Here is a 24,072-nt window from a genome sequence, read left to right on the forward strand (position 1 = left end):
TGGAGAACTATCTATCATGCTATTGGAAGTCAAAAGAAAGCTGGAGTAGCCATACTTATATCAGACACACTAAACTTTAAATTAAAGGTTGTAAGAAGAGATGAAGAAGGGCATTATATAATATTCACAGGGTCTATCCACCGGGAAGAGCTAACAATTATAAATGTCTATGTGCCAAATACGGGAGCCCCCAAATATATAAAACAATTACTCACAAACATAAGCAGCCTTATTAATAAGACTGTGGTAGTTGCAGGGGACTTTAATACTCCACTTACAACAATGGATAGATCACCTAGACACAGGATCAATAAAGAAACAAGGGCCCTGAATGATACATTGGATCAGATGGGCTTGACAGATATATTTAGAACTCTGCATCCCAAAGCAACAGAATATACTTTCTTCTTGAGTGCACATAGAACATTCTCCAAGATAGATCACATACTGGGTCACAAAACAGCCCTTCATAAGTATAAAAGAATTGAGATCATATCATGCACACTTTCAGATCACAATGCTATGAAGCTTGAAATCAACCACAGGAAAAAGTCTGGAAAACCTCTAAAAGCATGGAGGTTAAAGGACACCCTACTAAAGAATGAATGGGTCAACCAGGCAATTAGAGAAGAAATTAAAAAATATATGGAAACAAATGAAAATGAAACTACAACAATCCAAACACTTTGGGATGCAGCAAGGCAGACCTGAGAGGAAAATACATTGCAATCCAGGCCTATCTCAAGAAACAAGAAAAATCCCAAATACAAAATCTAACAGCACACCTAAAGGAAATAGAAGCAGAACAGCAAAGACACTCCAAACCCAGCAGAAGAAGAGGAATAATAAAGATCAGAGCAGAAATAAACAATATAGAATCTAAAAAAACTGTGGAGCAAATCAATGAAACCAAGAGTTGTTTTTTTGAAAAATAAACAAAATTGATAAGCCTCTAGCCAGGTTTCTCAAAAACAAAAGGGAGATGACCCCAATAGATAAAATCATGAATGAAAATGAAATTATTACAACCAATCCCTCAGAAATACAAGCAATTATCCCTCAGAAATACAAGCAAAAATACAAGGGAATACTATGAAAAATTATATGCTAACAAACTGCACAACCTGGAAGAACTGGACAAATTCCTAAGCACCCACACACTTCCAATACTCAAACAGGAAGAAATAGAAAACTTAAACATACCCATAACCAGTGAAGAAATTGAATTGGTTATCAAAAATCTCTCAACAAATCAGAGTCCAGGACCAGATGGCTTCCCTGGGGAATTCTACCAGACATTTTTTTTTTTTAATTTTTTTTTCTACCAGACATTTAAAGCAGAGATAATACCTATCCTTTCAAGCTGTTCCAAAAAATAGAAATGGAATGGAAACTTCCAGACTAATTCTGCGAAGCCAGAATTACTTTGATTCCTAAACCAGACAGAGACCCAGCAACAAAGAGAACTACAGGCCAAAATCCTGATGAATATAGATGCAAAGATTCTCAATAAGATACTAGCAAATCAAATTCATCAGCATGTAAAAAGAATTATTCACCATGATCAAATGGGATTCATTCCTGGGCTGCAGGGCTGGTTCAACATTCGCAAATCAATCAATGTGATACATCACATTAATAAAAGAAAAGATAAGAACCATATGATCCTGTCTATCTATGCAGAAAAAACATTTGACAAAATTCAGCATCCTTTCTTAATAAAAACCGTTGAGAAAGTCGGGATAGAAGGAACATACTTAAACATCATAAAAACCGTTTATGAAAAGCCCACAGCTAATATCATCCTCAATGGGGAAAAACTGAGAGCTTTCCCCCTGAGTTCAGGAACACGACAGCAATGTCCACTCTCACCATTGTTGTTTAACATAGTGTTGGAAGGTCTAGCATCAGCAATCAGACAACACAAGGAAATCAAAGATGAAGTCAAGCTTTCACTTTTTGCAGATGACATGATATTATACATGGAAAACCCGACAGACTCCACCAAAAGTCTGCTAGAACTGATACATGAATTCAGCAAAGTTGCAGGATACAAAATCAATGTACAGAAATCAGTTGCATTCTTATACACTAATAATGAAGCAACAGAAAGACAAATAAAGAAACTGATCCCATTCACAATTGCACCAAAAGCATAAAATACCTAAGAATAAACCTAACCAAATATGTAAAAGATTTGTATGCTGAAAACTATAGAAAGTTTATGAAAGAAACTGAAGATGATATAAAGAAATGGAAAACATTATGTGCTCATGGATTGGAAGAATAAATATTGTCAAAATGTCAATACTACCCAAAGCTATCTACACATTCAATGCAATCCCAATCAAAATTGCACCAGCATTCTTCTCGAAGCTAGAATAAGCAATCCTAAAATTCATATGGAACCACAAAAGGCCCCGAATAGCCAAAGTAATTTTGAAGAAGAAGACCAAAGCAGGAGGCATCACAATCCCAGATTTTAGCCTCTACCACAAAGCTGTAACCATCAAGACAGCATGGTATTGGCACAAAAACAGACACATAGACCAATGGAATAGAATAGAAACCCCAGAATTACATCCACAAAAGTATGGCCAACTCATCTTTGACAAAGCAGGAAAGAATATCCAATGGAAAAAAGTCTCTTTAACAAATGGTGCTGGGAGAACTGGACAGCAACATGCAGAAGGATGAAACTAGACCACTTTTTTACAGCATTCACAAAAATAAAGTCAAAATGGATAAAGGACCTGAATGTGAGACAGGAAACCATCAAAACCCTAGAAGAGAAATCAGGATAAAACCTCTCTGACCTCAGCCGCAGCAATTTCTTACTTGACACATCTCCAAAGGCAAGGGAATTAAAAGCAAAAATGAACTATTGGGACTTCATGAAGATAAAAAGCTTCTGCACAGCAAAGGAAACAATCAACAAAACTAAAAGGCAACTGACGGAATGGAAAAAGATATTTGCAAATGTCATATCAGACAAAGGGTTAGTATCCAAAATCTATAAATAGCTCACCAAACTCCACACCCAAAAAACAAATAACCCAGTGAAGAAACGGGCAGAAAACATGAATAGACACTTCTCTAAAGAAGACATCCAGATGGCCAACAGGCACATGAAAAGATGCCCAATGTCGCTCCTCATCAGGGAAATACAAATCAAAACCACACTCAGATATCACCTCACGCCAGTCAGAGTGGCCAAAATGAACAAATCAGGAGACTATAGATGCTGTTGAGGATGTGGAGAAAAGGAACCCTCTTGCACTGTTGGTGGGAATGCAAACTGGTGCAGCTGCTCTGGAAAACAGTGTGGAGGTTCCTCAAAAAATTAAAAATAGACCTACCATAGGACCCAGCAATAGCACTGCTAGGAATTGACCCAAGGGATACAGGAGTGCTGATGCAGAGGGGCACTTGCACCCCAATGTTTACAGCAGCACTTTCAACAATAGCCAAATTATGGAAAGAACCTAAATGTCCATCAACTGACGAATGGATAAAGAAATTGTGGTTTATATACACTATGGAATACTACATGGCAATGAAAAAGAATGAAATATGGCCTTTTGTAGCAACGTGGATGGAACTGGAGAGTGTTATGCTAAGTGAAATAAGTCATACAGAGAAAGACAGATGCCATATGTTTTCACTCTGATGTGGATCCTGAGAAACTTAACAGAAGACCATTGGGGAGGGGAAGGGAAAAAAAAAGGTTAGAGAGGGAAGGAGCCAAAACATAAGAGACTCTTAAAAGCTGAGAACAAACTGAGGATTGATGGGTGATGGGAGGGAGGGAGGGTGGGTGATGAGTATTGAGGAGGGCACCTGTTGGGATGAGCACTGGGTGTTGTATGGAAACCAATATGACAATAAATTTCATATAAAAAAAGAAATGCATGAAGAGAATCCAAGCGGCATTATCCAGTGGTCTAAGAATGATTGTTGTCATGAAGATTCTAGTCTGGAGGTGTGCATTACATCATTACAAGGTATAGATTATAAGCACCAGAGCACAGTGGGTTATATGAGCAGAACTACTAAGAACCTCCATCTTAATGTGATTACTAAAGGAACTCAATAAAGGAAAGTGATGAATGACCAGAAATAGATAGATTTCCAGGAAATATGGTGACTGACAAAACTAGGAGAGCAAGCATTTAAATTGGAGGGCATAGTGTGCAATTTCACATACTGAGGAGACATCAAGTAAAATAAGGACTAAAAACATTTCACTGGGTCTGGCAATAAGCAAGTTAACATTCACACTGGCAAGAGCACTTTCTCTGGAGCGGTGACATGGGAATATGGTTTTAAGGTAAGAAAAGGAACATGAAGTATAAGCAAGTGTAAAAGTTTGGATAAGAGAATACAAACAGTTGGAGAAAACATGTCATATGATGGGGAGAAACTTACCTTTTTTTTTTTTATGAAATTTATTGACATATTGGTTTCCATACAACACCCAGTGGTCATCCCAAAAGGTGCCTCCTCAATACCCATCACCCACCCTCCCCTCCCTCCCACCCCCCATCAACCCTCAGTTTGTTCTCAGTTTTTAACAGTCTCTTATGCTTTGGCTCTCTCCCACTCTAACCTCTTTTTTTTTTTTCCTTCCCCTCCCCCATGGGTTCCTGTTAAGTTTCTCAGGATCCACATAAAGGCAAGGGAATTAAAAGCAAAAGTGAATTACTGGGACCTTATGAAGATAAAAAGCTTCTGCACAGCAAAGGAAACAACCAACAAAACTAAAAGGCAACCAACGGAATGGGAAAAGATATTTGCAAATGACATATCGGACAAAGGGCTAGTATCTAAAATCTATAAAGAGCTCACCAAACTCCACACCCGAAAAACAAATAACCCAGTGAAGAAATGGGCAGAAAACATGAATAGACACTTCTCTAAAGAAGACATCCAGGGGCGCCTGGGTGGCGCAGTCGGTTAAGCGTCCGACTTCAGCCAGGTCACGATCTCGCGGTCCGTGAGTTCGAGCCCCGCGTCGGGCTCTGGGCTGATGGCTCAGAGCCTGGAGCCTGTTTCCGATTCTGTGTCTCCCTCTCTCTCTGCCCCTCCCCCGTTCATGCTCTGTCTCTCTCTGTCCCAAAAATAAATAAATAAATAAATAAATATAAAAAAAAAAAGAAGACATCCAGATGGCCAACAGGGACATGAAACTTACCTTTAAGATATTGATGCAAGGTAGCCATCCTAATGGGAGAAAATAGAGGTATACTATAGAGAAAGAATTATTTTGAGACTCAGATTTTACAGGATGTATGAAAAAATTGGGTACAAACCTGTATAAGTAACATTATTACAAGGGATTAAAGGTAGATAATGTCTCTTTGTATTGTAGCTAGAGATAATGAAGAAAAGGTAAGTGTGAATGCAAATAAAAGGATGGGTTTGCCTGGAATGTATGACCTGTCACTATTCCCTGGGGAGTTCTAGCAATGCACTTATTGATGTCAATCAACTAAAATAAAGGAAATTGACTCATAACAGATAGCTAATTGCTTCTTGCTTCTTGGACATATAAAGCAATAGTGTTCTACTTAGTAAATAAAATTCTGCTTAGAAAATTCTCCATTCTACTTAGTAAATAAAGATATTGATGGTAAAAATCAATGTATCCTTTATTTGCATACACTTTACAAAGTATTTGCAGATATATTTAGTTTTATTATCTTTTGAAATTGTTACTTAATACACCTAATGTAAAATTTACCATTTTAATCATTATTAAATCTATACTTCTGTGGTATTGAATACATTCACACTGTTGTGAGATGATCATCATCATCCACCCCATCATTAAGTACCAACTACTAATTTTCCCCTCAACCTAGACCATTCTACTTTGTCTCTATGGATTTGGATATTTCATGTGAGTTTAAGCATATAATATTTGTCCTTTGGCAATTGCCTTATTTCACTTAATATAACGTTCTCAAATTTCACCCATTTTGAAGGATGTGTCAGTGTTTACTTTTTGAGGTTGAATAATATCCTATTGTACATATATACCACATTTTGTTCATTGAATCATCCATTAATGGACACACCTTTCCCATTTTGACTGATACTGTTATGAACATGGATATACAAATATCTCCACAGTCTCAGCTTTCAACTCTTGTGAATATATGTCTAGAAGTGGGATTGCTGGGTTATATGGTAATTTTGTGTTTATTTTCCAAGGACTACCTAACATTTTCCATAGCAGCTGTATCATTTAGATTCTCACCAGCAATGCACACATTTCCGATTTTTCCACATACTTGTCAACATTTATTTCCTGTGTTTTTTTTTAAATAATAACCACACTAATGGATATGAAAGGGTATTTCATAATGAATTTGATTGGTATTTCCTGAAAGATTAGTGATAATAAACATATTCTTATGTGCCTATTGGCCTATGTACACCTTCTTTGGAGAAATATCGTTCAAATACTTTACCCATTTTTTTAATTATTGTGTCATTGTTTTGTTGTTGTTGAATTGCAGCAGTTCTTAAATATTTTGGATATTAACTTCTTATCAGACAAATGATTTCCAAATATTTTCTACCATTCCTTGGGTTGCCTTTCCAACCTATTGATAATGTTCTTTGATGCACAAAAAATTTTAATTTTGATGAAGTCCAATTTTTTATTATTTTTTATTTTATTGTATCATATCCAAGAAACCACTGCCCAATCCAATGTCATACTTTCTCCCTGTTTTCTTCAAATATTTTTATAGTTTTAGTTCTTACTGTTAAGCCATTCATATATGTTCAGTCATTTTTTTAAGATGGTGTAAGTTAAGGATCTAATTTAATTTTATTTTATGTGGATACCCCGTTTTCTGAACACCATTTGTTGTAAAGACTCTTCTTTACCAATTGAATGACCTTGGTGTTCTTGCAGAAAATAATTTGACTATGTATGTGAGAGTTCATTTCTGGGTTCTCCATTCTATTTCATGTATTTATCTTTAGGCCAGTACCACATTGCTTTGACTATGACTTTATATTAAGTTTTAAAATCAGGAGGGATGAGACTTCAAATTTTCTCCTTCTTTATCAAGAGAATGTTGGCTATTCAGGGTCCCTTGAAATCCAAATGAATTTTTGCATGGATTTTTTCTATTTCTGCAAAAAAAAAATACCCCCCAAACAAACAACAAATCCCACTGTCAGCATGTTAATCGTAAATGTATCACATCTGTAGATCATTTTGGATAGTATTGGTGTCTTAACTGTGTGAAGTCTTCTAAATCATGAATATGGAATGTCTTGCAGATATATTTTAAATCTACCACATTTGCAACATCTTCCTCCATAACCTCAGAAATGTTTACAAATAAAAATTAATATAAATATACTTTGCTTTTAAAGCTGTAAATTCACAGGTTGCTTTTTGGATGGATAGATAAGTATAATAAGATTCACAAGTTATTCAAGGTGAAGAATTATGCTGCTGCATCTGATACAATGTTTTAGCTGAAATCTAGGTTTGTAAAAAGTAGCAGACTCTTTAGAGTCCAATATGCTTCTCTTCTCTCTTCTAGTGGAATCCATTGTGTAAATTTACTTGCTTAGCTCACTGAAAAATTCAGAGCCACTTATCTGTTATGCTCAACCAGGTGCAAATTCTATCACTATTATAAGAATATGATAAATACAAGATTAAAAAAATTATTCTGTTCTTTCACTAATAGATGCTTTGTTCACATTACAATCAAGAGTAATAAAAGCATATGGTCAGAGCTGCATAAGGAATGAGTACATCATTGTGTAGACTTTTTGGACAGTAACACTCTCTGAGAATCCTATCAAACTAATTTAAGAAATCAGTTTGCACCACAATTTTATAACTGTGATTTAATTATACCTTCAAGAGGTGGCTGGGTGGCTCAGTCAGCATCTGATTCTTAATCCTGGCTCACATCATGATCTCACGATTCATGAGCTCAAGTCCTGCATCAGGCTCTGCTCTGAGAGTGTGGAGTCTGCTTGGAATTCTCTCTCTCCCTCTCTCTCCCTGCCCCTCCCCCACTCCAGCACACACACACACACACACACACACACACACACACACACACACTCTCTCTCTCTCTCTCTCTCTCTCTCTCTCTCTCTCAGGAACAAGTAAATAAACATTTAAAAAAATAATTATGCATCAACTCATATAGATATATACTTCTTGGTCCAATGAATCAATATAGTCAAAGCTGACACAATTTTTACCTTTCTTCAGTTATTATAATGTTGGGTTATATTTCCTATAACATTATAACACGAATTGGTAACACTGATGATATAACTCAGTTCCTAATTATAACTTTTCCTACTTATTTTTTCTTTATTTATTTTAATGTTTATTTTTGAGAGAGAGAGAAACAGAGTGTAAGTGAGGGAGGGCCAAGAAAGAGAGGGAGACACAGAATCTGAAGCAGGCTCCAGGCTATGAGCCATCGCTCAGAGCCGGATGTGGGGCTCAAACTCAGAAGCCTTGAGATCATGACCTAAGCCGAAGTTGGATGCTTAACTGTCTGAGCCACCCCAGCATCCCTATCTGTTTCTACTTCTGAAATTGTGATGAAAGATGCAAGGAAGTCTCATGCCAAATTCCACCATACATATCTGGTGGCAAATATTACCTGGTGGCAAATATCACCTGGTGGCAAAGCAAGCATTTTCTACCAGGGAGGTGACATTAGGCCTTCGTCCATCTCCAGCTATTTGAGGTCTCTGGTAGTCCCTACAAGAAAGCTAATAGTTCTTAATGACCCAATTGGCACAGGCCACTTCTCAACACTCTGATATCCTGTCTCAGCTAAAATTAGAAGTAAAACCTGATGAAATTGTTTATAAGCTCTTTCAATTTATATACACTAAAAATTTTAGCACTATATTTCTTCTAAATATAACTATACTCATTCAATCGATACTGTATGGTGACAGTTATACACTATTAGAATCAAAGTTTCATAATTTGGGGTATCAATATTTTTCAAATAGCTGTCTCTGCATCAAAAAAAAAAGTAAAAGGCCATGTAACACAAACTATAAAATGAGCTATAAAATTAGGGATAGGAAATATCAGATACAAGTATTCTGCCTTATTAGATTTAGCAGCAACCGAGACTGAGTGGTTTTGGAGAAAAGAATGCAGTTCTCTGCTAAAACAGCATAAAAAGTGACCACATGGGCTGGATCTTGAAGAATAACCTCAATTAAAATTGATCGATTCTACTATTTCCCTGAACTACAATAATGTCTCAAATATCCTGATATTTCAGCAAGTAATAACTTGATGAGTCAAGTTTGAAATCAAAATATGAAAAAGTTCATCAATCCCAAAGACTGAAAAAACACAGACTAAGTGAAGCTATATAATGTCACATGAACATCTTTCACTGGCACTGTTTATTTTGTACACCTGTAGCTATGTGAAAATGTACTACTTTTTAAGTTATGAAGTCTAGGAATTCAGTGGTAATATGAAATCTTTTTCAAACATGGTATTAATATGAAGCTGTTCAGTTACAATATGGGGTGATAATAACAAGTGGGTCTATAGAGGAGTGGTGTATATAGCACTTTCATTTGTTGTTAAAACATAGTTAAAAGGTGTTAAATATTTAATTATAGATTTTTAGTTGAGTGCCAAAATATCTACAAAGGGCAGGAAAATAATCTGCACTTTTAATGAGACGTCACAAAAATAATATCCTTTATATGAGAAATGTGTCAACCCATAAGTTAATAATCTCACTCAATATAGAAGTAAGATAAACTCTTGCTATCAAAGAAAATGTTGCCAACTCATATATTATAGCAAAGATGCAATCATTAAAAGAAACGTTAAGCTGTCACTTATGTAGTTTTCAGATTGCTAACATAGGAAATTCTTATAAAAGATTATTCTAATAAAATGAATTGTGTCAATGGAAATGAATTAAATGCAATCACTGGTTCAGATCTTTAGTTTGCTAATCTAATTTAGTTTGATATCATTTCAATCTCCATTTTTCATCAGTAACAAAAAAGACTAGTATACTTTTTATGCTTTAGTAGGTCAAAAATTTTGTACCAAATTGCTCATGACTTCTTTCTATCGTCAAAAATCTATTACATCACATGTATAAATTATTTATACTAAAATAAAATGCCACATTAAGATTTCTAGAGATAAAGAGAATATTTTTGAATTTGAAGTTGAAAAAAAACCAAGAATTATCACCAATTAACTTTCTTAGATGTCTTTTTTATAGCTCACAGCAATTTTATTGATCTGATTATTACTAATTTTGGATTGCAAAATGTGTATCTTCTAAGATTCTTTTCTAGCAATTGTCAGCCTTAGTGTTTTAGGTCTTTTCTTTTAAATACATATTTTTTTAATCAACACCCTCTTAATTACCCAATTATCCTTGTTCAGTCTCTCAAAATTTATCACTAGAGGATTGCAGCCTTTAGTCAGTAGTGTTCTGGTAAATATTACAAAACAAACAAAACAAAACAAAAACAATGCAGATCTCTGAGCTGGAGTGGGTTTGGAATTGGGGGTAGGGCTTTAACTTGTAGCACTAATCAATGTCTGTGGTGTAAAGGTTCCCACCATGGGCCACTTCCTAGTCTTCAATGATATCAACTCAACAGTAAAATTTCTGAAAACTTAATCACTGACTTCAACACACCACTGATTGCACTAATGTGCCCAATCTTGTTTCTTAACTGCCTTTTGCTCTCGGCTTTCTAAGTGATCTTTCCAAATTTAGATCTGACAATTCCATATTTCTACCAGTATCTTTCTTGCCTACCACTATACAGATTATCTCAGTTCCTCAATATTGCATTCATGGAGTTTCAAAATCTAGCTCTTCTTAGTTCCCTCCTAAGCTTTTTTTTTTCTTTTTTTACTAATTCCCCCTTTTCACTCCATCTCCCTCAACTCTGACATTGCTTGTAATTTCCCACACCTCAGTCTTTGCTGATATGCTCTGCTTAGCAGAAAAGCACATGGTTTGATTTTCTCATCCAGAACTCCTATATGAGGGTATGCTTAATTCAGAAGTTATTTCTGCTTAGAATCCATCCCTTAGAGTGGCCTTTTTTTTCTTGTATTTTATACAAGTCACTTTTGCTCCATGCCATATTATTTTCTAATTGTTTTCTTCTGTTTAATTTCCTGGAGTTGAGAAGAAAGCTTTCTTATCTATTTTTATATTTGTAGTGACTAGCCTTGTGAATGTCACATAAGAGTATAACACATGTTGGTTGTTGTGTATAAAGTTAGTAACTGTAATGGAAATATTAATCGAAATATGTAAAAGTGTACCCCTGGATCACTGCACAGCTAAGTTTTAAACTACAAAATACTTGCATAAAATAAACCACACTTACTCTTCTTTGCCTGGCTTTCATCTTTCTCTCTTCAATCTCTTTTCTCTGTCTTTTTTCTTATGTCACTGTCTGTCTCTCTGTCTGCTTCTCTGGCTTGCTTTCCCCTTTTTTCATCCTATCTTGTCTTTTTAAATTTTATGTTTAGTTGAAAATATTTATCTTTTAGGAATAGACTAAGTACAATATACCATATACTAAAATGTCTAATTTTCTTATTTATTTAATAATATATTACTATAATTAATGGCCAATTATAGCAACAGTCAGAAGAAAGAGTTATCCTACTCTGTCCTCCAGGCAATTGCTATAAATGTAAACTACCTCTCAAGATGATTTGCAATCTGTAGCTTCCATAATGCTTTAAACATCATTGATGCTTTTTTCCCATCTTATCTGGTCACCACCACCAAGGGCCTATTTGCATTACTTAAATGATCAGTAACAAGTTTACTGCAATTTCCTTCCTTTTTATAGGAACAATTTCCATTAGGATGAACACATTACCCAGTGAGCACATTGCAGATGATATATAGTATTCCATGCCTCACAAAATCCTCAATCAGGCAGCTAAACAGCACTTGGTGTAATGTCTCCTTTCCCTCTTTGTTAAGAAATCTATTTAATTTCAATCTACTTTTCATTTTACTTATTTTATTTTATTTAAAGTTTATTTATTTATTTTGAGAGAGAGAGAAAGAGGCAGAGGGAGAGAGAGAGAATCCCAAGCAAGCTTCCACTGTCGGTGCAGAACTCAATGTGGGGTTCAAACCCAAGAACCATGAGATCATGACCTGAGCCGAAATCAGACACTTAAGCAACTAAGCCACCCAGGCATCTCTTGATCTATTTTTTAAATCGTCACCTAAAGATATAATGAATATTCATTAGAATTATAAGATAAATATATTTTATAAGAAATTATCATTCCAAAATCTAATGATATCAAATGATAGATTATGCTAAATAGTCATTCATCATATAGCACTACAGAGTTAGTCCATTATAAACTTATAATAAGACTTACTACAGACTTATTATAAGTCTATTATAAACTAAGGGAGAGAATTGTAATAGGATTTCCTTAAGAAATGAAAGACTGGGGGCGCCTGGGTGGCGCAGTCGGTTAAGCGTCCGACTTCAGCCAGGTCACGATCTCGCGGTCCGTGAGTTCGAGCCCCGCGTCAGGCTCTGGGCTGATGGCTCAGAGCCTGGAGCCTGTTTCCGATTCTGTGTCTCCCTCTCTCTCTGACCCTCCCCCGTTCATGCTCTGTCTCTCTCTGTCCCAAAAAAAAAAAAAAATAAAAAAAAATAAAAAATAAATAAACGTTGAAAAAAAAAAAGAAATGAAAGACTGTTTTTGAATAAAATAAACAATCAAAAGATTGAGCATTACTAAACACAGTGTCAGGCATATATAATTTATATAGGTAATATTCATCGAATTAATTACTTGTATAAAAGTATAACAATGGATGTGTATTAATTTATTCTGTCAATTCTTAAAGTGTTTGTTACAAACTAATTTGTTATTGGTTTTGGAATATCTGTAAAAGGAATTGCCATACAAAGTATCAGGACTGAATAACTGTAAGATGTGTTAATAAGGTATTTGGCATATACCTTGTTAACAATAAATACTTACATATGTACATGCATTTTTCTTTTATTGTGGTGACCCTGAGGCACTACAAGATATTTCAGTAACTCCTAAGCATTAAAGAATATTGGGTTATGTTCAGTGTAGTGCATTAAATCCCCTAGGATACTCAGAGGTAAAAGTACTCCAGAGCTGTTTTTAATACTTCAAAAAAAAATGAATATAAACATTAATCCTTGTGGTACATAAGGTCTTACAGGCTCTTTGAAAGTGTTTCATTGCTTAGTGTTAGACTAAACTCACTCAGTAATACCTTTCATTCTCAGATTGAACAGCTTCTCACTGGAAGATGTATATGATTGGTGCATTTGTTTTAAATCAGAGGGGAAAAATAGACCTTGAGAATGAGATTACTAAAAATTCAGAAAAAAAAATTAAGGTGCTAACTGTGGGCAGAGGATATATGATTTAAATGATTCTTTGATAACACATTTGGGAGAGAGTGGTTTAAGTTGGGTGGCATTAAATATATATTATTGAATTATGTTTTTAAAATAAATATCTTACTTATGTTGAGGATATAATTTTGTTGCTTAGATGACTACATTTATCCTATAAATGTGTACTTTTCTGGCTTCCTGAAAAATAGATATTAGCATGAAATTCATACTCTGTTTTTTTATTTACAAGTAGAATATGTGCTTAACCTCCTATTCAAAATAACTGAATTGTCAAATAAATATGCTGTACACTTGAAATTAATATAACATTGTATGCCGATTATACTTTAATCATAAAAAATAGATCGATAGATAGATAGATGATAGATAGAATCTGTAGATTTCCTACATACACACCTATGTTGTCCCTGAATAAATACAGTTTTATTATAGAAACACTGGAATAGAATTTTAGGTAGAGATTTTAACACTCTAATATAATACTGTCCAAGATAGTAGTCAATGACTACTGAGCATTCAGAATATAGATAGTCCAAAATGAGAAATGAGATACGTTGTAAGTGTAAAATATATGCTAGATTTATATTTCATTATGCTTCAAAATCACATACTAAAAATATTCTGTTGTTAATTTGAAAATTGTATAATATCCTAATATAAATCAAAATATAAAATTAAAAAATGAGTACAATATAATAAATAAAATAAAATATATGCTAGATTTTAAAACTTGATAGGAAGAGACGATAATGTATTTCCTTCATTTTCATAATGATCATATGTTGTGATAATAATATTTTTTTGGTCTATAGGGATAAAGTGTTAATGAAATCAATTTTACGTGTTTCTTTTAAATCGTTTTTTTAAATGTTTATTTATTTTTGAGAGAGAGAGAGTGCAAGCAGGGAAGAGGCAGAGTGAGGTGGGGACGGAGGATCTGAAACAGGCTTTGTGTTGGAAGGAGAGTCAGATACTGGGCTTGGATTCACCCACCTGGAGATCATAACCTAAGCTGAAGTCAGACACCTAACCTACTGAGCCACCCAGGTGCCCTACTTGTTTCTTTTTTTTTTAATGTGACTGCTAGAAAATTAAACGTTTCTAGGATGACTACCATTTTTGCATGTATTATATGTTAAATGGACAATGTTGGTCTTCAAAGAGAAATAATAGCTTGGTAATAGCAATAAATGGAGTGTTATGATTATAATTTTTATAATTATGGCAACTTCACACAATGAAAGCCATTAAAAATATGTTAAGCTAATCAATACCGAGATATCTTACCCTAATTAATTAAAATTAGGAATAATTAAAGTAAATCTTGAGGATATAATAATATAGTCACATTTTCATAAAAAATGTGCACATATGTATATCAAAGTGATTATACCTAAATGATGGAACTAAAATTGATTCCTATTTTCTCTTTTGTACCTTTCTGTTTTAACTACTACAAGAACCAAAATAAATTGTCATTGTTAAAAAGGATATGGAATTATGGTACTTAATAAAATTGAAGTTTGTTGGCCAAACTTTATTAATATGTGATTTGGCTTAAAATTTATTAAAATTCAAAATTCCATTTCTCTTGTTCTGATTCATTTCCTCTTTTTTAACAAGACAAATAGATTCAAACTAATATTATACAGCTTAAGTCTTATTGTTTCTACATGTTATTGATAAGGCCTACTTAAAACTTCTTGTTTTATCTGATTATAGCCATGTGACCACAATATTAAAGTGGTAGGATTCTCTTAACTAAGAGGATAAGCCTCTGGCTGGTTTAAAAAAAAAATGTGAAGGTAATAACAACTATATATTAAAATACCTTTAACAAAAATGTGTTTTCTAAGTGCTAGCTTTCAAATCCTTGAATTAAAAAAAAATTAAAGATTAATTGCCTAAACATGTATGATTATCTTATCTATTTAAAAAGCACTTGATTTTATATATCATAACATTCACTTTGTAGATAAATGTCTCCATGGTGGATCATTTGACAGAGCAGAATCCTATAAAGAAACTTTCACCTGGTAAATGTAAATAAAATGCATTCTCAGACTAACCTTAACTAGAGAATTCAAAAACAGCTACAAATTAAAACATGATACATTACATTCAAATTGTTTTAAATTATTGAACAAGATTTAGCCAGTTAAAATCAAATCCCACTGGTAGAAACTCAGTTCAGAAATATGAGATACTTTCTATTTTTTTTTTTAAGCGGGCTCCACACCCAACATAGGGCTTGAATTTAAGACCCTAAGATTAACAGTCCTATGTTCTATTGGCTGAGCTATCCAGGTGTCCCTGAGATACAGTAAATTGAAGCTAAGGCCTTGATGCCAGGCTGCAGCAACACCGTCGTGCCCAAATGACACTGGGGCAGCAGTGAAGCTGGCGATCTCCACAAGAACTCCATTATGAAGAAGATGCCATCCAGATAGAGTTCAGAACCACAGAAGCACAACGCAAGGCTCAATTCAAGGAGTTTCTGAGAAATTAGTATAAAGAACACGGGGTTAACAAAGCCAAAGTACCCATGAATTACAGAAATGATTTTGAAAGTCCAAAACAGCCTTAGGCAAACTCTATTGCTGAATACCACGCTGAAGTCAGAGGAAAGTAATTTTAAGTCAGATCCGCTAAGTCATGATTGACAAGACAGGGTACAGCATGGAAAAATAAGAACGATTAATCAATTTCTATTTTATTGTTTCTTATTTCAATTTTATTTTGCATCACAAAAGGCCCTACTCTCAATATCTATATGACACAGAGTCAATACTTTAAGAAATAAATACGAGGTTTTCACTTGAAATAAAAGAGAAGCTAAAATACCTATTTCTGCTTTTATGAGTTCCAAGTAGTTAGGTCAGCAAGTGACCAGTGAGAAACCATTATGGAGGCTACCAGTGAGAAAACTACCAGTGAGAAATCATTATGGAGGCTATAGGTAAAAGGAGAAACATAAATGTGCACTAACTACAAAAGATTAAGATAATCTTAGCAATTTGGAGGGAAGGGTCATCTTCAAATGGAAAAAAAAAAAACATAAGGCTTTCATTATTTTTAAAATTAAACTTCAAGTTGGTATTGCTTTACCTGTTGTCTATTAACAGTTGGTATGTGCAATTTATCTTGTTTGGGACAAAATCTGTCCTTTTGGAATATGTGTCTATAGGTTGGGTCTCAGCAATCATTTTGGACAGTCCCTTCCCTAAAAGGTCTAAAGAACTTAGAACATAAAGTGGAAATTACCTGTAAGTGAATGATGCTGACCTTTATTTACCTAAACTGTCAGGGCATATCTATAAACTCTAACATAGAAAATTACAAGTATACAAACAAGTGAGTTAATTTTTTTAATCACAGTATGTAGTAAAAAAGTTATTTCCCCCATGTGCTAGGTAATTTAAGTTGCTGTGAGGTCTCATACTACAATGATCTGTACATGGGCCTATGCTATAGTAGGTGTAGCAATGTCTAATACAGAATTTCCCAAATGAGTGTGGGATTTTTGTGAGGTTAAAAAGTAGAACGCTGTGAGTACCATGGAAGCCTTCTTCTCACCTTGTGTTCTCACCCCATCACCCACCAATTCCTCCAGAGGCAACCATCATGTTAACTACTAAAACCATATACGAGTTACCTATTTTGGATATGATCTAAATATATACTTGATGTATGCTTGTGTGCTCCACTAGTTTCCTCCACATTTTTTTCTTTTACTTTTTTCCCCTACATTTAACCTCTCAACCACCAGAACTTTTGCTTCTACCCCTACATCTCCGCTGAAAGTGCTGTGACCAAAGTCACTCACACCTCCTTGTGATCAAAACTGGTAGCCATTTCTTTATCTGTCATATATCTCTTGTTTTGAACTCAGTCATGGAAATTGCTCATCAACAAATTCTAGTAAAGTTTTATAAATACATAGTCCTTTGGTTTATTCCCTATTTCTCTAAGCATTTTTGTTTTTGTTGTTGTTTGTTTTTATTTATTCATTAAGTTATTAAAGTTTATTTATTTTAGGAGAGACAGCATGTGCATGTGTATGTGAGAAAGTGGGGAAGGGCAGAGAGAGAGGGAGAGAGAGAATCCCAAGCAGGCTGTGCACTCTACACCCAAGGTGGGACTTGATTTCATGAACCATAAGATCATGACCTGTGCCGAAATCGAGTCAGGCACTTAACCGACTGAGCCACTCAGGTGCCCCTGTTTGTTTGGTTTTTAATTTCATTACTTAATTTTAAGTTTTAGTTCCCTGTTGCTCTTTTGCTCATCTCTTCTGTCTTTACATACTCACCTTGGGTACCCCATTACCTGCCAGCGCAGGTTTTAACTGTATGCCCCATATTTCTATTTGTGTCCCTGAACTCCTACTTGAGATCTAGGCCACAATATTCTCCAACCAAATGTTTCTATGTAAATATGCCAATATGCTGAAAATCCAACTCAGTATATGTTCCCAAACTTGCTTATCTTACTGTGTGCCCTACTTTAATGAATAGTACCATTGTTCACCTCAGTATGCAAGCTAGATAGCTGGACGTTATCCTTGACCCTACTGTCTCTATCTCATGTATATGTAATCACTCAAGTTGAAATGATTCTGCTTGTAAGTTACTGCCCAAATATGACCACCTCTCTGTATTACTGTTCTCTTTTAATCCTGACCCTTTCACCTTTAACCCATATTACTGTAATAGTTTTAATTCTTCTCACTAAACTCTGTTATTTTTCTCAAATAAATGTCTTTCATATACTAATGACCTAAAATCTATGAATATTAATATAATATTCATATTTCATTGCTGTGATTATTAGATGGTTCCAATAAGTAATATTTTTATTATAGAAATTGTGACTTCCTAGAAAATGATTTTTTCCTCATTATGTCATTATCAAATCTATATTCCATTAAGAAGTGTTTCATATAAAGAAATATGACATTTTAAATATAATCATGAATACTTAGGTAATTTAAAAGAACTGTGCCATGTATTTTTTTAGTATTTTAAAATTTTAGAATCCTAATTATCTATTCTTTTTAAGAATGGAGAGACAGCTATTATACAATTAGTTTCAATATAAATGCTCACAGTTGATGCATTATGCTTGCAAAAAACTAATTTTTTCATGCCTAGTAGAAGCACATTTCTTTAGGGAACTTTCCACACATAAAGATCATTTAGAATTGATAGAGATTTATTTAAGTGTAACATTAGAACTTGAACTAATAGAATACATACATATCTTGAAGGACTTGTACATGGATTTAGGAACTGCAACTCGTAACCATTTAATAGAATTTTAAGAATCTATCAGAATTGCAAACTCTTCATTTCATATAATTTTAAGACTTAGCACGATAGTCAGAGCAGTTTATAATTTAACTCAGAAAATAAAGTACATAGAAAGCATTCTCAAAACAAATATTCTTTCTCTGGATAGCCAATTGCACCACTTTTTGTTAGCTAGAAATAAAAACAACTAATTCCTAAAACCAGTAATCATTTAATAAAAATTTATTATCTTAACTGAGTTTGACTGCAAAAATAGGTAAACATATATTTATCTGAGTATCATTTATGAAAATTAAATGCCTCAATTCAGTGTATGGTCATGTTTGATAACAAATAAATTGCATTTACCTATATAGACTTAAGGCAAAAATATAGTGCTCCATGCAAATCAAACAATCAAAGATTTTAATTTAATTTTGAGTGCGAAGAAAATAGAGTGCTGTTTTCTCATATGTTAATTCAAGTCCTTATGGTCAATAATGGCACTGTTTACTCATTTTTAATTCTATAAGAAACCTTTGCACTGAAAAATCTATACATTTAACTGAAATTATTCAAGACAACAAAATGCCTGGGTGAAAGAATTTGCCATCTGACCAGAGGATTTAGTATTTCCTCTAAGTATTCAAAACTGTGTCACTGACCTCATTTAAAATTTATTTGATCCCATAAAATAGATTTCCAAATTTATTAATAAAACAAGGCATGGTTTAGAATGCTTGATGCTCACACTGAGGATTTATTTTAAATATCTTTTTAATAATACCCAAATTTCTGGAGAAAAATTAAGAATAGCATCCAATGCCTATTGTCAAATATTAAAATAATCCCTCTTCTTATCCAAAAAGGGGGAAAAAGGCTATTTTACAGAAAACCTTATTACCAGCTGTAATAACAATTTACTAGTGTTATAATGGTTGATAATGTACTATTTTTATCATTAACCTTTTCTTGTTTGCACGTTACATTTTGTTCTACTTTCTTCCATTTTATACTGTGGCAGAAAGAATAATAAAATGCAACTCTGTCTATTCTTGTCTCTACCAGTAAATAATTAATGGATTAAGAGAAGTTTTTGTTTTTGTTTTTGTTTTTTAACTTCTCTGGACTTCGTTTATTCTATTGAACATTCATTTAGGGACTGTTTAGTTTTCTAGGTTTTCATTTTAAGAGTTATCTGGAGGAATCATTCTGGATATATAAAAAAAAAAAGATTATTTTACCCTTACTAGATCTGTCATTTTTATCATTGTCTGTCTGAGATTATATATTCCTAAGGGAAAGAAAACAATCTTTCTAAGTTGGTTTAACTATCACAGCATTCTATACACATAAGTACTTAATACATGATTTTCGAATAGATTGCTTTTCTCACTATTGTTACACATTTTTATTCATGACACTACCTTAGTATTTTATAATGCAGTGACTTTTTGAAATTATGCCATTATTAAAAGCCTGCCACTAAACTTCACAAAACCAAATTGGGTTTAGTTGTAAAGTATTATAATAGATGGAAAGAAAGAAATAGATACATGTTTTCTATTCAAGAAGTATAAATACTTTTTGCTAATCTAGACACTATCCACACAAATTAGTTCTTCTACGTCTAAGGGATCATTATATAGTCTGATGACCTATTTAAGCAAGGTGCAACACTGAAAATGTGATACTTTCCAGAAAATCACTTGGTAAGACCACAAAGAATATTAAAATATTCCATATAATTCCAGCATTACTTAGAAAAACATTATCTTCTCTAAATGACTACATGAACATTATTTTATCATTGTTAAGGGATAGTTTTGCAATTACACAAAAAGGAAAAAAGCTCATAATATGATTGCTGATTGCCAAGTGCTTTCATTACTTAATATCTCTTTATGACTCAGAATATTAAAAATGTAGACCTTGGGTGTGATGCATAATTTTGACCTCATGGCAGAAACATTATAACATTCATTAAATTCATTGCCTTTACTATATATAATTTCCATAAAATTGTTACTTCTAAGAGTTAACCCAAATCATATAGATTTTTTTCCATCCAACTTCAACAGTTTCTAGTATAATTTAGCTCCTTCACAGACAACATTTTATTATTTCTCTAGTGAATGCTTTTACTGATGATACAAATTTCTGAATTGCAAAATTTTCTTTATCAGAACAATATACTGATCTACCTTGCCTTCCTTAGCAACATCAAATCATATCTCAAAACACAGTATCATTTTTTTCCCTGTGATAGGGTAAGCAGCAGCATTCTAGACAAGATTCTTATTTACTGATATTGCCAGGGATCATTATTCAGTCTTTGCTGTACTGTCATAAAAATAACATATTATTCCTACTTTATTTTTATTGTTTTAGTTTCTAGCTCCACCATTTCATCATCAACAATATTTTTAATAAAAATTCTCACAAACATCTATTTAATTATCTTACTGATGCTTGATAAATTGCATGCCATTAAAAATATGTTCTGCTCAGTGGCGCCTGGGTGGCTCAGTCGGTTGAGCGGCCGACTTTGGCTCAGGTCATGATCTTGCAGTCTGTGAGTTCAAGCCCCGCGTCTGGCTCTGTGCTGACAGCTCAGAGCCTGGAGCCTGTTTCGGATTCTGTGTCTCCCTCTCTCTGACCCTCCCCCATTCATGCTCTGTCTCTCTCTGTCTCAAAAATAAACGTTAAAAAAAAATTAAAAAAAAAATATGTTCTGCTCTTGCTACAAGTTTCAATTACTTTTATTTAGTCAAATCCAAGTATCCACCTAGTAGAAGGGTGAGAGATTGGAGCTGGTAAATTAGACTGATTGTTTAATAAAACAAGTTAGTAAAATAATAATAATAATAATTTATATATTTTCATAGAATTTCAATACTGGCACAGACCTTACAGTTGAATTAATTTCTGTAAATACCCTGGTATGTGATACACTTGAGTTTTTATTTATGCTATACTTTTTTGTCCAGTTTCCCATCTTTTATTGCCCAAAGTCCATATCCACTCATCCTGGAGACTAATTCAGTTGCTACCACCTTCAAAAAGTCTTCGTGATTTCCCAAATGAGATTATATTCTAACTTACTTAATATTTTATGTAGTCCCTTCTGTGATGTGTATCTCTTTCTAGCTTATATATGGTATTTGTAAATTAATATATGACAATATTAATGTAATATAGATATAGAAGAATATAAATATAATTTCTTTTCTGATAAACCATATCTTCTCGCTGCCACCATGAGTACACAAAATAATTCCTATTACAGAGTGAAGTTTAGTGGAAAACACAAAGCCTTCACAGTATGACATAGCTTTGATTATAAACTCAGCCACTTAGTTCTTAAGTTCTTTGTGTTTCAATTTCTTCCTACAAACGTAGAATAATAATGCTGCTTTCCTGTTGTTGTCTTTGAAAGGTGTCTATCCTTGATTGTGACATTTTTTAAGGGGTTAACTGTTTATAGAGTCACTCTGCATCTTGCTATCCTGCCTTTTAATTGAAAATGGAAATGTAATTTAATTAAATCTGAAGAGCATACTGATATCTTGGCTTAAAGCTTCATCACCTGCAACTATTTCACATATATTATTTTGCTTTATCAAAACTTACATAAAATCTAATTTAATGTTTTAATATAAAATTATCATATGACAAGAACATTACTATTCATATTTATATGGATTTTCAGGAATTTAAGTAATTTCCGTAATATCAGACCACTGATAGATGGAAGAGGCATAATTCAAAAGAGATCTTTTTACATCAAGTACATATCCTATTTCCTGTCTTTTTTGAAAGCAATATATAAATGTGCATATATATAACATTGATAGAAATGTTGATAGAACATTGATAGAAAAAAATACTGGTTTCAGTGCTGACTTAAATCCTGTTGAGCTTTGATTCTTTGGTGACTTATAAAGCATATATAAATCATATTTCATATATGATTTATAAAGCATATACAAATCATAAATCATATAAAGCATATAAAGCATATTTATGCTTTATAAAGCATAAATAGTCGATTTTAAGAAGTATTTAAGCAATTTAAACATACATAAATTATTCCAAAGTACCTTAATATAAATACAATTTTCCATTGTTATGCTAATTATTGTTAACATATATGCAAACTCTATCTATTAATCTACCTTGGTTTCCCTATAGTGTAAAAACAAAAAACGAAAAACAAAAAGTCACTGTGTAAATAATTAAATTGTTCTCGATATACAGTGAAGACTAGTCAAGTGCTACTACTCCCCCCAAACTTTAAAAACAGCATTGTGGAATTCACGTTTTCAATGAGAATCAGTAAGAATTGATATCCAGGGTTATCAAATATTTCCAGCTTTTCATTTTAGGATTACTGCATCCCTTAACTTTTACATATGTTTCAGTACACTTCAGCACTTTATCTTACTTACACCACTTCTCTTAATTTAAAAACAGCCTGTACTCTCAGATCAAGCAACATTCTGGATTGTGTAAAGAAACAGGAAAATGAACGAAGAGGAATTAGAGAATGAATATTATACTCACGGAATGTTCTATAAAATTCTTCAAGAGCCAGGTGCTTGTCAGAGTTAAAATCATCGTATTTCAGTAGATCATACAAAGTACAATCAGAAAGATCCTTGCCAAGTTCTTCCTGTTTTATCACCTGAACAAGGAAATTATAACCATACAATTATAACCGTCTTAACATTTCTATAGCATAATTAATCATACATAATAATCACTTAGTGATTATTAAGTCTGCAGTCATTTTAAGTCTGCAGTAGGGCAAAGAACTGAACCTATGAAAAATCCTGATTTTCAGTTACTGGACAATTATTTTGAACCATTCCAAAGATATAAAGTTAAAAAGTTAAGATAGGTACTTAGAATTATCCAAACTTTCTAATACAAAAATCTCATAGTAGGCCCCAGAAAATCTGAGCTTTACAAGGACATTTTGTATTTCACTCATTTTCTTTGCTCCATTTATACTGACTCAAGGAAATATCTCCACATGAAAATTGCCTCCTACGTCTCAGTGACCTCTGTCAAAAGAAAACAGGGCTCTTTCTCAACAAAAATAGTGAGATCGTTTGTTCCAACTTTCATTTTCAAATTATTTGTGAAAAATGAAGTTAGATGTTTTTTTTTTTTTTTTTTTTTTTTTTTTTTCTCTGCCCAAACTCCTCCTCAGCTGGAAGTTAAGCCATTTGGGATTGTGCATTAACTCCCTCGGTCACAAAAGAGCTATTAAGCAAATGACTGTTTCCAGGAGCCAGAGAGAATT

At 33.4% G+C, this 24,072-nt stretch overlaps 1 protein-coding gene across 3 annotated transcripts in view; it reads right to left on the reverse strand.

Moving 5' to 3' along the window:
* FSTL5 (follistatin like 5) overlaps positions 1 to 24,072 on the reverse strand; it is a 730,171-nt gene that overhangs the window by 328,302 nt on the left and 377,797 nt on the right. For all 3 annotated transcript variants that reach the window (XM_047091955.1, XM_047091954.1, XM_047091953.1), the window contains exon 5: positions 23,328 to 23,448. In XM_047091955.1, the coding sequence (XP_046947911.1) occupies positions 23,328 to 23,448 (121 nt within the window). The remainder of the gene's footprint in view (positions 1 to 23,327; positions 23,449 to 24,072) is intronic.

The sequence above is a fragment of the Lynx rufus genome, unplaced genomic scaffold, assembly GCF_022079265.1.
Source record: "Lynx rufus isolate CCGP_SWC_20201006 ecotype Redwood Valley unplaced genomic scaffold, mLynRuf1.p SCAF_3, whole genome shotgun sequence".
Classification (NCBI taxonomy): domain Eukaryota; kingdom Metazoa; phylum Chordata; class Mammalia; order Carnivora; family Felidae; genus Lynx; species Lynx rufus.